General features: G+C 48.8%; 2 protein-coding genes across 2 annotated transcripts in view; both read left to right on the top strand.

Moving 5' to 3' along the window:
• The window catches only part of LOC307086853 (glutamate receptor ionotropic, NMDA 3B-like), a gene marked incomplete at both ends in the record, with an annotated part of 62,252 nt that extends 57,876 nt beyond the window's left edge, over window positions 1–4,376 (top strand). Inside the window, 1 exon segment of the mRNA XM_079752200.1 lies at window positions 4,349–4,376. Within this exon segment, the coding sequence (XP_079608326.1) occupies window positions 4,349–4,376 (28 nt within the window).
• A 3,498-nt stretch (window positions 4,377–7,874) lies between these two features.
• The window catches only part of palm1b (paralemmin 1b), a 24,784-nt gene continuing 17,211 nt past the window's right edge, over window positions 7,875–15,447 (top strand). Inside the window, exon 1 of the mRNA XM_079752738.1 lies at window positions 7,875–8,245. The gene's annotated coding sequence lies outside the window, so the exon portion shown is untranslated. The remainder of the gene's footprint in view (window positions 8,246–15,447) is intronic.

Raw genomic sequence — 15,447 nt, 5'->3', positions numbered from 1 at the left:
CTCTCTCTCTCTCTCTCTGCCTCTCTCTCTCTCTCTCTCTGCCTCTCTGTCTCTCTCTCTGCCTCTCTCTCTGTCTCTCTCTCTCTCTCGCTCTCTCTCTGCCTCTCTCTCTCTCTCTCTCTCTGTCTCTCTCTCTCTGCCTCTCTCTCTCTGTCTCTCTGTGTCTCTCTCTCTCTCTCTCTGCCTCTCTCTGTCTCTCTCTCTCTCTCTCTCTCTCTCTCTCTCTCTCTCTCCTCTCTCTCTCTCTCTCTCTCTCTCTCTCTGCTGCTGACTTTCTCCCAGTTTCTGTTTCTCCAATTATAGTGGATGTGTCACTTTGGCTGTGTGCTCTCCCGGGGGGGGGTTTGCGTGTGTGTGTGTGTGTGTGTGTGTGTGTGTGTGTGTGTGTGTGTGTGTGTGTGTGTGTGTGTGTGTGTGTGTGTGTTTGGTGTTTGTGTGAGATGTTCCTGGACACAAATCATGCTTATATGCAAAGGCATGCACATAACAATTCAAACATAGTACACAAACACACACACACATAGCACACACATATATCTTGATCTATATATAGATTTATTTATATATATATTTATCATATATGTACTTACTTACTTACATAATTAAATTCATACACACACAATGTATGAACACACACACATATTCAAAAGAGGCACACAAAATCAAAGCACATCGCGCACTTTAAAGCAAACATTGAAATAATGGAATAGGTATTCAGGGTAAGGTAAGTAATGCAAGTATACGTACAGTTTGTATATATTTGAGTAAGGGCTGTCTGACATGCATGAGTAAGACATTAGAGAGAGCACATTGCTTGTCTTTGATGTCCTGGGGCCAGCAATGTGTGTTCACACACTGACACAGTTATCAGAGCGCAGTAATTGGGTCTGGGAATCACTGTGTGTATTTATAAAGGGCAGCAAAATGGAAAATACAAAAAATGTTACGTCTGTCTTCCTGAGAGTTGATGAAAAACGAGTATACATAAATGCCATCCCCCATCTATAAATGATTCTATCGTCCGTTCTGTCTGTCTGCCTACCTATCTATTGATCCACCCCCCTCTTATGTATTCCTATGTGATGACATCTCTCTGTTGGGCTGTCAGATGTGACAGAGATAAGGATCTGAGTTTTGGCAGGGGATCATCACAATCCTCTGACCCAGTTTCCCTCACACTGTCATCTCATCAGCCTTTCATCCTAAATAACCTCCTCTCATCCTTATGCTCTCACCTTATTAGCCTCTTACCCTGTCATCGCACATCCTCCGTCATCCCTTCATATTCTCCTCCTCACAACTCTTGCATCCTCTCACTCTCGCACTCTCTCACGCTCTCATCCTCTCATTCTGACCCTCCCATCCACACACACCATTACCCTTTCACCCTCTCATCTTCTCATCCTATCATCTGATATCCTCTCGTCCCCTCACCCTCTCACCCCTCATCATTTCCCCCTGATACCCCCTGACCCTCTCATTCTCCCACTCCAACACTTTCTTCGTCTCACATGAATTCAATTGAATTCATGATATTAAACACGTCAAGCACCCAAACCAGATGGCACGAAACCTAACCCACCCATTAATGTGTTGTATTGTAGGACGTCTTTGATAAACAGGAGAAATGTGTTGTATTGTAGGACGTCTTTGATAAACAGGAGAAATGTGTTGTATTGTAGGACGTCTTTGATAAACAGGAGAAATGTGTTGTATTGTAGGACGTCTTTGATAAACAGGAGAAATGTGTTGTATTGTAGGACGTCTTTGATAAACAGGAGAAATGTGTTGCATTGTAGGACGTCTTTGATAAACAGGAGAAATGTGTTGCATTGTAGGACGTCTTTGATAAACAGGAGAAATGTGTTGCATTGTAGGACGTCTTTGATAAACAGGAGAAATGTGTTGCATTGTAGGACGTCTTTGATAAACAGGAGAAATGTGTTGCATTGTAGGACGTCTTTGATAAACAGGAGAAATGTGTTGCATTGTAGGACGTCTTTGATAAACAGGAGAAATGTGTTGTATTGTAGGACGTCTTTGATAAACAGGAGAAATGTGTTGTATTGTAGGACGTCTTTGATAAACAGGAGAAATGTGTTGTATTGTAGGACGTCTTTGATAAACAGGAGAAATGTGTTGTATTGTAGGACGTCTTTGATAAACAGGAGAAATGTGTTGCATTGTAGGACGTCTTTGATAAACAGGAGAAATGTGTTGCATTGTAGGACGTCTTTGATAAACAGGAGAAATGTGTTGCATTGTAGGACGTCTTTGATAAACAGGAGAAATGTGTTGCATTGTAGGACGTCTTTGATAAACAGGAGAAATGTGTTGCATTGTAGGACGTCTTTGATAAACAGGAGAAATGTGTTGCATTGTAGGACGTCTTTGATAAACAGGAGAAATGTGTTGTATTGTAGGACGTCTTTGATAAACAGGAGAAATGTGTTGTATTGTAGGACGTCTTTGATAAACAGGAGAAATGTGTTGCATTGTAGGACGTCTTTGATAAACAGGAGAAATGTGTTGCATTGTAGGACGTCTTTGATAAACAGGAGAAATGTGTTGCATTGTAGGACGTCTTTGATAAACAGGAGAAATGTGTTGCATTGTAGGACGTCTTTGATAAACAGGAGAAATGTGTTGCATTGTAGGACGTCTTTGATAAAGAGGAGAAATGTGTTGCATTGTAGGACGTCTTTGATAAACAGGAGAAATGTGTTGCATTGTAGGACGTCTTTGATAAACAGGAGAAATGTGTTGTATTGTAGGACGTCTTTGATAAACAGGAGAAATGTGTTGCATTGTAGGACGTCTTTGATAAACAGGAGAAATGTGTTGCATTGTAGGACGTCTTTGATAAACAGGAGAAATGTGTTGTATTGTAGGACGTCTTTGATAAACAGGAGAAATGTGTTGTATTGTAGGACGTCTTTGATAAACAGGAGAAATGTGTTGCATTGTAGGACGTCTTTGATAAACAGGAGAAATGTGTTGCATTGTAGGACGTCTTTGATAAACAGGAGAAATGTGTTGTATTGTAGGACGTCTTTGATAAACAGGAGAAATGTGTTGTATTGTAGGACGTCTTTGATAAACAGGAGAAATGTGTTGCATTGTAGAACGTCTTTGATAAACAGGAGAAATGTGTTGCATTGTAGGACGTCTTTGATAAACAGGAGAAATGTGTTGCATTGTAGGACGTCTTTGATAAACAGGAGAAATGTGTTGCATTGTAGGACGTCTTTGATAAACAGGAGAAATGTGTTGTATTGTAGGACGTCTCTGATAAACAGGAGAAATGTGTTGCATTGTAGGACGTCTTTGATAAACAGGAGAAATGTGTTGCATTGTAGGACGTCTTTGATAAACAGGAGAAATGTGTTGCATTGTAGGACGTCTTTGATAAACAGGAGAAATGTGTTGCATTGTAGGACGTCTTTGATAAACAGGAGAAATGTGTTGTATTGTAGGACGTCTTTGATAAACAGGAGAAATGTGTTGCATTATAGGACGTCTTTGATAAACAGGAGAAATGTGTTGTATTGTAGGACGTCTTTGATAAACAGGAGAAATGTGTTGCATTGTAGGACGTCTTTGATAAACAGGAGAAATGTGTTGTATTGTAGGACGTCTTTGATAAACAGGAGAAATGTGTTGCATTGTAGGACGTCTTTGATAAACAGGAGAAATGTGTTGTATTGTAGGACGTCTTTGATAAACAGAATGCCCACACCGCACGCAGAGGTTGTTCAGCGAGTAAATTAAACCTGGTTTATCGCTTCTCTCTTGTTATACTCATTGTGTTCGCCCATGCACACTCAGTCAACCAAATCGGTGTAATTTCAGATATCATATTCCTCTTTGGAGGGCTCCCGTATTCATGGATGCAATGAATTAACAAATACGGTCTTACTTAATAAATGAGTACATCAATCGGCTTGTTTTGGAGTTCATAACACCCGAGAGAGGCAGGAGAGTGTGAGAGAGCCCACGCCTTATTGAGAAGACATTTAATGGCCTGCTCCACCTCTCCCACCTTTGAGTGCGTGGAGGCATGGCGACTGTGAGCCGTAATTAGAAAACAGACAAAAGTAGAGGTGGGGGGACAGCTACCATGTGTGAGCCTTGGCGTCGGGGGGGGCCTGTCGCCGGGGACCGCAGAAGGTGAGCGGCAGCAACAGGAGGCGTGTCCCTGCAGTGAGCTCCCTGATTGGACGTGAGCCCACGCGCACTGACCTGCAACATAGCAGCGGATGAATCCCCGTATCTCCTGCCAGACCCGCTCATCCCACGGCCGCTCTCGGTGCGTCTGTTGCTACGGCTACCCCTCCTGCGGCTGCAGAAACCACGGCTACCGCACCGACTGCTGATCCTCACCCCGCCTCTGCTGTTACCGGGACGGTGAACAACGCCAACTGCTCCCCGTGTGTCTGTGCGTTGTGTGTTGGGAGGGCATGCGGAGTGTGTGAGAATGTGTGCAAATGCGTGTGCGTGTGTGTGCGCGCAGTGATGGACACTGACAGTAGGCGTGTGTAGGTGTGTAACCAATGACAACCGGGCTGCCACAGCTGTCCGCACACACTGTCTCCCTTCCCATTACCCAGAGCCAGTGTGGATTAATGGTAGGAAAAGGGGGACTGTGTGTGTGTGTGTGTGTGTGTGTGTGTGCGAACGAGTGCGTGTATGTATGTGCACGAGTTCATGTGCACGTGTGTGCATTTATATGCATGTGCGCACGCATGCCTGTGTCTGCCTCTGCGTGGTCCAGACAGGAGCATATTAAAGGCTTAAGGTGAGGAGAGAACCCTCCGATCCTCCATTATTCACGTTGTTTAGACACAAAGAGAGAGAGAGAGAGAGAGAGAGAGAGAGGGAGGGAGGGAGAGGGAGAGAGAGAGAGAGAGAGAGAGAGCGATAGAGAGAGAGGGAGGGAGGGGGAGAGAAAGAGAGATAGAGAAGGAGTGAGTGGGAGAGAGAGAGAAGGAGTGAGAGGGAGAGAGAGAGAGAGAGACAGGAAGAGAGACAGAGAGAGAGAGAGAAAGAGAGAGCGATAGAGAGAGAGACAGACAGGAATATATAGAGAGAGAGAGAAGGAGTGAGAGGGAGAGAGAGAGAGAGAGACAGGAATAGAGAGAGAGAGAGCGCGAGAGAGAGAGAGACAGACAGGAATAGAGAGAGAGAGAGAGAGAGAGAGAGGACACATCACACGTTTCTAAATGACACACCTTGTCGCGGGGAGGAGGTAATGCAAACAGCCATGAGCACACGCAGCCACGCGTCTACACAAACATCCAGATCCACACAAATGCACACGCATACACACAATCAAATACACACACAAAACACACACATGGACACACACATTTACAAAATCACACACACGTCTATAACCTCCCCGCGCACAAACACACATTTCTCTCCCATTCTCTCCCTGTCTGTCTTCATCCCTCTCTCGCTCTCTCTCTCTCCCCTCTCTATCTCCCTGTCTCTCTCTCTCCCTCTCTCCCTCCATCCCTCCCTCTCTCTCTCTCTCTCCCTCTCTCCCTCCATCCCTCCCTCCCTCTCTCTCTCTCTCTGATTGCCTCCCTCTCCCTCCCCCCATACTGATGACCCCGCCCTTCTTTTCCTCTCCTTCGCCAAAACTTCTGTCGGTTATTTTAATTTTGGGGTGAATTTATTCCGACTCTGTTTATTCACGGCTCCTTCCGAGGGAGTGAGATAAGAACCCAGAGCTGAGCAGCCCCGGGGCTGGGGCGCACACACACACACACACACACACACACGCACACACACGACACACATATAAACACAAACATATGCACACACAAACACAGTGAAACACAAACACACAGTGATACACATTCCCACATATATTCACACAAAAAACCAACCACATCAACACATGCATTCAGACACACAGACAAACAGAAACACAAACATATGCACACACAAACACAGTAACACACACACACATGCACAACTACACACACGCGCGCGCACACACACAAACATCGCTACTACACTCTCACATTACACATTTACAAATGAGCAGGCATGGCACACACATGCAGGCACACACAACACACACACACACACAAAAAAATGCTGTGTGTGTTCATAGACAGCCTCCCTAATGCGAAATCGAAATAGCTGTTGGGCTCTGGCTGTTTGTCAGTCGGTAAAGGCTCCTCGCTTCGTGGTTTATGAGAAGAAATGAATCTATTTTTAGATTTTAAAAAAAAAGCTTGGACATCTTTTGACTGTTGTGTTGATGACAGATAGACGCACACACTCACAAGGACACACACACACACACACACACACACACACACACACACACACACACACACAAGCTAGGTAGGCAATTTTGAGAAACCAGCCAGAGTTAAAAGATTCAACTGAAGAACCCCACCCCTCCCTTCAGCCTCCGAAGCCACGCCCCAAAAACACAAGACTAGCTTGCTAGCTTTAGCGATAGCTCTGCCTAGCTTTGTGGATGCTAGGCACTCATGCCCATAAGTGCATGGAAAGAGAAGCCGGGTAAGTAGCTAGGTAGACCAATCAATTTATTCGGATCTAATGAAATATTGGAAGTGCTTAATGCATGAAGGATGTCACGGATACCCGATTCTTTTTTTTTTTCAAATAGCATTTGATTGATTGAATGCTATCAAAATGTAAAAACAATTTCAACAACATTACAAAAAATCTTCTATGATAAATTGCCTTTACTAGCCTTCGGACCAATACAGAGTCCCAATATAATTAGAGTTTTTCACATTTATATATCCTACAAAAACATATAAAAACAAGGAAATAAAAATATAGAAAATATATTCGAAAACGTTAACTATTCAGCATGAAAAGTATTGCGTGAAGAACCACATCGACCACCAAATGACCATCAACAGCAGTTTAATGTTAAACAAAGAAGACGGGCGCCCTCTGTTGGACGATGGCCGTATGTGAAGACCTATTGTTGAAACGCGTGGCCTTCATATGTTGCCAGCATTAGCATTTATATCAATTACAACGCAGCAAAAAAAATAAAAAAGTAACAATATCCATACCCTTTATTTAATTGGTAACATAGATCGCAAATTCTGTGATGACCGAAAGGACGGGATCATCACAGATCGTCCGGGATCGGGGTAGGCCTATAAGCGGCTGAAATGGGTTTTCTCAGGAGGGTGGCTGCTGGTGTCTCCCTTAGGGATAGGATGAGAGCTCAGCCATCCGTGAGGAACTCGGAGCAGAGCCGCTGCTTCCCCGCTTAGACAGGAGTCAGTTGAGGTGGTTCATCTGGTCAGGACGCCCATGCACTGGGCGCCTCCCTGGGAGGAACTCAGACACGTCGGGGGGGGGGGGGGGACCTCGGGGAAGACCCAGCACTCGGTGGAGAGAGATTGTAACTCCACCCTGGCCAGGGAACGCCTCGGGATCCCCCCGTCAGTGCTGGTCAATGTGGCCCGGGGAAGCGGTTTTGAGGACAAGGGCAAATTCTGTTAATTTGCTGGTTCGCCCGAAAATAAATCCACGCAAGCTTTTGGGGGATTGCACCTTTTGGCCAGCAGAGGGCGGAGTGGAGCAGACGGCGGCCTGGACGCTCTGATTTGATGGGGTACTCGGAAGGACTCAAATTGTTGTAAGCCTGCCCTGCCAAGGCTGGGCTTGAGCCAGCCTTTTACCCCGTACCCCCATATCAGTCCGCTGCTCCGGCACAGGCCCCCCTCTATCTCTCCATCCTGGGCCCCCTCTATCTCTCCATCTCGTCCTGTCTCTCTCTACACATTAATTTCGTCTCTTAGACGTCGTACAGTACTAGCGGCTCCAGACGACTCTCTCTATCAGCCTACTGCACATCACCAGCTCCAGACAGCGCCCCCGGTGGGCCTTTAGGGTACTGCATCAAGAGAGGCGGACACCGAACAGCACGTCGTTTCACGCGCTGCTAGTGAACGCCGCGCGAGGGTCCAAAAGGCAGCATCGCTCCATCCAGAGTATCGAGGGGGGAAATAACGGACAGCTCGCTCTACCCACGATCCGACCGGGCGTGACGGCATCACCTCATCGGCGAGCAGCAGCGCGCGCCAGGAGCACGCAGCAGCTTGAGGAGAAGAGAGGCGCGAGGAGGGGCGGCGACGAGAGACACCGAGAAATAAACAACCGCGGACGGCGAGGCGCGAGCGTTCTCTGGAAGACCCCCGCGGTGTGGACAGCGAACGGGACCTTCTACTGAGTGAGTCCCGGTTTACCGTTAGTCGGCCCACCGTGCGTTAGGCTCCGGCCCCGGTGACCCGTTCCGGTGAGGCGCGCGGGGCTGGAGGTGGTGGTCGCATCCCGGCCATCAGCATCCAGACCCCGAGAGACCGGCACGAGGAGAGGCTGGAGGGGCTTTAGCTATAACGGGGCTATGGGGAGGAACGCGGGAGGAACAGCGCGGGGTTATGAGCTGAAATTTGAGGCATCGTGGAGACAGGGAGGGAGAACCAAAGCTTTAACGACGACCACCTTTCAGATCGATAGAGCTGTCATATCACAGGTCTCGTGTCCCCGGTAATAACCGCCATCGCTGTGTAAATGTGTCCCCTATATGTACCCTGTGTGTGTGTGTGTGTGTGTGTGTGTGTGTGTGTGTGTGTGTGTGTGTGTGTGTGTGTGTGTGTGTGTGTGTGTGTGTGTGCGTGCGTGTGTGCCTGACGGCAGGATTGCTCCCCGCGGCGCGAGGCCGACAGGTGCATCACGACCGTCTGTTTACTGATTGCATGTGTTGATGATGCATCGGCACAGGCAATCAGTCCGATCCATTTGTGTTGCGGGGCCAGCGTTATTTGGGGAGGAGGGTCTGGGTTTCTGGCTTCGTCGTCGCGGGGCGCCAGGACTCACAATGGCCGTGAGGTTTAGAGAGGCTTGGCAGTGGCTGTTTTTAATACAGGCAGCAGGCATTAAAGTGTGTGAGCTGAGCGGTGTCTGTTGCGTTGTGCTGTGCTGCGAGAGGCGTGTGTTCCAACATGGCGCGGTCGGAGCTGATAAGACGCGGTCATGACATACTGCTTTAAGGAATGCACTCTCCTCCTCTGGAGTCAAGGAATCCCAAGCCTCGGAACACCTTTTCGGCCATGTAGACGCATGTTATTTTGTGTTCCAAATCCTATGCATAAATATAGGCCTAATGAGTTACTGTCTCAACAACACATATGAGATGTATCCCATTATTTGTCTTTATTTCTGAAAATGTCCCGGGACTTTAGAAGCAAAAGTGTTGTGAGCCACACCTGGAGAGACAATGTTTATTTGTTTTCCTCTGAGCCCACCATTGTGTCTGGGAATTCTCCAGAGTGTCTGCCCCTCATATCTGACAGGAACACACAGAAGGACACAGAAGGACAACATCATTGTTGACCAGTGTCAACAACAGGTTCCGTGACAATAGCCTCGACCACACACACACACACACACACACACACACACACACACACACACACACACACACACACACACACACACACACACACACACTTATTTATATTCAAGAGAAGCATGATAGACCCCAAAGCCAGTATCCCCCCCCCCACATCCCTCTCCCTCCTCCAGCTACTTTCGAGCTAAACGTTTTGAGTAATACGATCTGACAAAGTAAAATGGATTACTGTCTCCAATCTCAGAATAACTAAGTCAGGTATGGAGAAAATAAATGATGTAATAGCGCTCTGAACCCCTAAAAGTTAGATGATTCATTTTGAATTTGGCAGTTTATTGTCAAAGAATAAGGATTCTGTAAAACATGCTGTACCATCTGAGTCATTGGTGTTGTACATGTATTTATATATTTATTGCTGGGGGCGGGGGGGGGCTTCTGTAGTCCACATTAGAGATATCAATAATGAATATTGCCTCTCTCTTTCTCTAATGGTCGTTGTGATTTTATTGATCCTTCCACTATTAACCTTGGTTGTAAAACATGCTCGTGGCTTATATGCTCATGGTTTGAGGATCCTTTTAACGTTTCTTTAAAACGACCACATGTAGCATTGAGCTAGCAACACGGAAACCCGACCACTCTGTGCGGGAAACCGGATGCTGCCTGCAGTTTAAGGCGGTGCTCTCGGAACGAGGGGACGAACTCTAACGATGTCCAGCATGTGAACGTGTCATTCAAAGAGTGAAGTCCTCCGTCTCTTTGGGTGGGCTTAAGTCGTTGACACGGGTGAGGTGTGACAACGTGGGCGTAGCACTAGCCTCCTAGCATAAACCTCCTAGCATTAGTCTCCTAGCGCTAGCCTCCTAGCATAAACCTCCTAGCATTAGTCTCCTAGCGCTAGCCTCCTAGCGTTAGCCTCCTAGCGTTAGCCTCCTAGCGTTAGCCTCCTAGCACTAGCCTCCTAGCATTAGCCTCCTAGCGCTAGCCTCCTAGCGCTAGCCTCCTAGCGTTAGCCTCCTAGAACTAGCCTCCTAGCGTTAGCCTCCTAGCCTTAACCTCCTAGCATTAACCTCCTAGAGCTAGCCTCATAGCGCTAGCCTCCTAGCGCTAGCCTCCTAGCGTGTCAGTGTTGGAATAAGAACGGCTCCTCTGAAACAGACAGAATCGCTCCATCTGAAGGAAAGCGATCCGTGGTGATCGCCCCCTCGGCTGAGCCCACCTCGGTGGAGGGTGAGATTAGCCGACGTTTTCACTTTCCGTCCGCCCTCTTCCTCGAACGACGGAAGGAGGGACCGTGTGAGAGGAAAAATGAGCGAAAACACGATTAAGCCAAGTGGAGAGTGGTGCCGACGGTCGGTGTTTCCACACACTAGGCTGGATCCGGTGGAACGGTCGGCCGCCAGCTGACATCCTGGGCATTGTGAGCTGCTGGGGGGGGATGGGGGGGGCGACAGGGGTGGTAGTTTGCTCCCCCCCCCCCCCTGCTATCATCGGGGCGTGTGAGTAGAGAGGCGCTATCTGGGGGGCTGCCCTGAGTCATGTCAGCTACACGCAGCGGAGAGGACAGCTCCGGGCTGGCGTGTGCGTTTGTGTGTGTGTGTGTGTGTGTGTGTGCGTGTGTGCTGATTGTTGTTCTTGTTTGTGTCCAGTGTGTACAAGTGTCTACGTGAGCGAGATACGGCGAGTGAGATCATGCTCGTTTGTGTTCATTTACTGTGTGTGTTGGGTTCTGATACGTGCCTGAATGCGTGTGTCTATATGCACGTGTGTGGCTAGTGTGTTTGTCCGATGTGTGTGTGTGCTGCGAGTCCGTTATGTGTGTGTTACTTGAGTAAAGGCCAAAGCACCCTGCCTTTGATCCACTCCCACCAATCACGTCGCGACTACCAGGTCGGTGCCTACGAAAGTCATCGGTTCGCGTCCCCACATGATGTAGTGTTAACCTGCCGCCAACCCTGTTGGCTCCCCCCACCATCCTTGGCGCAATGACACTGCTCACTTGCCAGTGGATAACCCCCCCCCCCCCCCCTCCGCTGGTGTGGGCCGTCCACACGTCCCCATAGTGTCACATTTGGTGTGTGAAGGTGTATCACAGAGCTACTACAACACAGCTGCCAGTGCCCTGCTGAAACACGACCACCCAACAAACACAACTCACGTGGCCGCTGTGGTCGCAGTGAGAAGAACTCTCCCCACCCGGGGCGTTTGAATTGATCCTGGCCGTTGTGAACGCGCTGTTGCGACGGGAGTGGTGAGATGAGCTGCGGACGGCTGACCCGCCTGTCAGTTCCTGCGCCGCCTTATCTCTCAGGCCCACATGTGCAGGGCTCCACCCAGGAAGGCCTGGAAGGGATTCAGAAGCTCAACCATTGACGCCTGCGGTTGCGTGATTCACACGCGATGTGATGTGTGCGAGGTGTGTGTGCGTGTGCGAGGTGTGTGTGTGCTGTTTTGTTCGATGCAGGTTATTTATAATAAGTAAAAAAAAAAAACAGCTGCTGCCAAGAAATACTTTTATGTGTTTGGTTTTGATCGGGTGGGGGGGGGACAGCTCGTCGATGGACTGAAGCCAGAGATGTTCTCTGAGATTCTGGCTCTTTCCACACAGCGGTGCAGGTTACATTTGGTCTTCTTGCAGGACTTAAAGCCTCCTTTAGATTCACATGAGTCAGAGCCTCGTTTATATCTGCTGTAGGTGTTTTCAACACATTCACACGAACACCGCCCCTACTTATGGTTCAACTTATTATTTAATCTCACTGAGGTCAGCAGGTGCAGCCGACCCCATCGCTAATTACGCACACACACACACACACACACACGCTAGCTGCCGTTAGATTCCACCGAGCCATTAGCGCCACTCCGGGTTTAAACGAGGGATGCGAGCGTTGGGTCGCAGGGGAAGGATGGAACCAAGCCCATTACCGAGAAGCACTTGAACCCACCCCCTCCCCCCAGGGGAGGGGGGGAGGCGGATAGGGAAGAGAGGAGCGCATTGTGTTGTGATGGCCGAGTCGCGACCGGGCAGATCTGGGGGCTGGTGTTATTATATGAAGTATTATGGGATATGTCACATGAGGCGCCCCTTGTTCTCTCCCCTGTCATCTTCTAATCCTTCCTTGGTACTTATGGTAATAACACGCAGACGGCACCGTGGACGCTCTCCTCCCCGCCATTCTGCTGCTCCTCTTCAGGAAGCGTTCAGACAGCCCTCGCGCTAAAGCCTTTTAAATCTCAGAGGGAAAATATGCTCACCGGCGCGTGCACGTTATTGGGTGTGTGTGGGCGTGTAAGCTGGTGACATTGCACATTTCTTTCATATTTGTGTGTGTGCATGTGACAGAGTGTGTGTGCCCCATGATGCTCATCAATCTTCTCACAGGGCATGATATCAAAAGCCTGATTGATCATTCATAAGAAGCAGAGACCTTCTGGTGTTTGCGCGGCGCATAACCTCACTGCTTAAAATAAAAAAAGAACACTTAAACACACAAACACACCAATGTACAAAGAAACACACACACGAAAACATTTACACACAGACAAGCACACATTAACCGATGCCTGCCCTCACACACAATCACGCGCGCACACACATATACCATGGTTGAGAGCACTATAAAGATGCATTGTGTTCCCAAAGGTCATGCTACCACACTAAGTGCGCTCCGGTTCTGGAGCTCATCAGAGGGCTGTGAGTGGTCATCGGCCTTCCTGCAGGAAGAGGAGGTATTGGTTCGCCCTAATGGATCCATTATTTACATTGAAAGGATCAGTAATGCAAGGCCATAGGGGGTCCATACTCATAGATCTATAGATCTATAGATGTGCTGACTGCCCAGAGAGAGAGCCCACAGGGAAACAGAACCATGTCTGTAAACATCAAAGCCCAGCCCATATCTCGCCACGTCGATGCTCACCTCGTTACCGGGTTTTGGACCAGAGATAAGGCGCCCTGCACTGATCTCCGTCCGCTGTGCGGCCGCGTTAACCTTTTGTTGATGTGTTCCACCTCATCCTCTCCCCAAACATCCACCACCTCTCCCGGCGACCGCCACGCCCCGTGCATTAGTGTCATTATGCTGTTATCCACTGGTGGCGTCCGCGTGTGTACTCTGGGAATGCATTTGGGGTGTGTGCGTGTGTTGTCACTGGTCTCTATCGGTTGTTAGGAATATAAGCTGCTGCTCGTTTACTTACATGTTCTAGAAGTCTACAAAGGACACTGTTGTCGCCATATCTATGCTTTTTCACCATCATTAAGGATCATAACAACTTCTTGCTAGAATTATTGGTCTAGAACGCAGGCTTGAACTTATTTTATGAAGCCATGGATCACATGATGGAGACCCTCCTCTGTTGGACAAATACCCAGTGAAGGCAGTGCTGCAAAACATGCTGGCATTTCCTCAGCAGATTCAGACCTTCTCCTCTGTCGACTAGCAGATCGTCCCCTCCTACAGAGAGACATTTAGATTCAGTGCTGGCTAGAGAGTTGTTGCCTTCCCTAGCAATACGCGATATGGAGGAAATGTAGCATTGGATAAGAACTGGCTGGATTATACAATGGTGATTTGAAATATGATGAAACAAACAAACCACACATTATCATGTCTTACCATTCGTACAGCCCGTTATTTAAACGTTGTAAGCCATCATAATACTCGTACGGGGAAGGAAGGCAGTGATTTTAGATAAACAGAAAGACAAGCGGCAGATGATTGCAAATATATGTCTTGCGATCCACAACACCCAGAGAGATGTCAGCCAGGCGCATCATTAGTACATTTAAATATACTCGTACTGCAGACACATCTATCAAGAGTGTCTTTCAGATGAACCAACTGTCTAGTCTGTAAAGCTATAAAGACCCTTAACAAACATATTAACAAACATATTGAGTGGTATGTTTCCCAGGAGGGAGAGCGAGTCGGCTGGTAACTGGAAGTTGCTAGTTCGATCCTAGCCGAGTGCCGAGGTGTCCCTGAGCCAGACGCCTCACCCTGACTGCTCCCGACGACCTGGCCGTCGCCCTGCGTGGCCGACTCCGCCGTCGGTGTGTGAATGTGTGAATGAATGGGTGAATGTTGGGCATTATCGTAAAGCGCTTTGGGTGGCAACTGGTTAGAAAAGCGCGGCATAAATGCAGTCCATTTAACAACAGACAAACGAATGCATCGCTGGTCCAGACGAGTCTCTTCCAGCGCTCGCTCCTTCCAGCTGTGAAGGGCGTCGCCCGACGTGGAGGTTAAAGCGGTTTCCTGGCTGGTCTCCGCCCACGCGCTTCTGTGTTTACGTGTCGTTCGTCCGACCGACAGAGCGGCGGACGTTACTCGGTGGTACTTTCTTCCCCGCCAGCTCCCCGTTAGTCCTCCTGTGACTCTGATCGCCGGTGTCACCGGGGGGGGGGGGGCTTTCAGAGAGCTTGTTGACCTCTGACCCCCCGTAGCCACATGACCCCGGCGGACTTCCTCTGATTTTTATTGGCTGTTTACGTTTGGGTACGCTCTGAATCTAAAGTTATGAGACAGGAGGAAGTGGCCTTAGTAGTGTGGGTGTGTGTGTGTGTGTGTGTGTGTGTGTGTGTGTAAACTATGGTGTGTTTGTTCCGTGTTCGTGTGCATGTGTGAGCACTGTGATAATTGGGTGCGTGTGTGTGTACGCCTGTGTCTGTCTGTCTTTCGGTCTTGTCATCTGTCTGTCCGTTCTCTTGTCGTCTGTCTGTCTCTCTGGTCGGTGTGTATGTGTGTGTATGTGCATGTTTGCATGTGGCCCTGAGGGGAACAACTATTACTGTCCTCTTGGAGCAGAGGGAAGGAAGAGGGGGAGGCAGGGGAGAGGAGGAGGAGAGGGGGAGGCAGGGGAGAGGAGGAGGAGAGGGGGAGGCAGGGGAGAGGAGGAGGAGAGGGGGAGGCAGGGGAGGGGAGGAGGAGAGGGGGTGTGGAGAGAGGAGGAGGAGGAGGAGAGAGGAGGAGGAGGGGTTTGGAGAGAGGAGGAGGAGGAGGAGAGGGGGTGTGGAG

The sequence above is a fragment of the Pollachius pollachius genome, assembly GCF_949987615.1.
Source record: "Pollachius pollachius genome assembly, chromosome: 15".
Taxonomy (NCBI): domain Eukaryota; kingdom Metazoa; phylum Chordata; class Actinopteri; order Gadiformes; family Gadidae; genus Pollachius; species Pollachius pollachius.
This window is presented reverse-complemented; position numbering and strand designations above follow the sequence as displayed.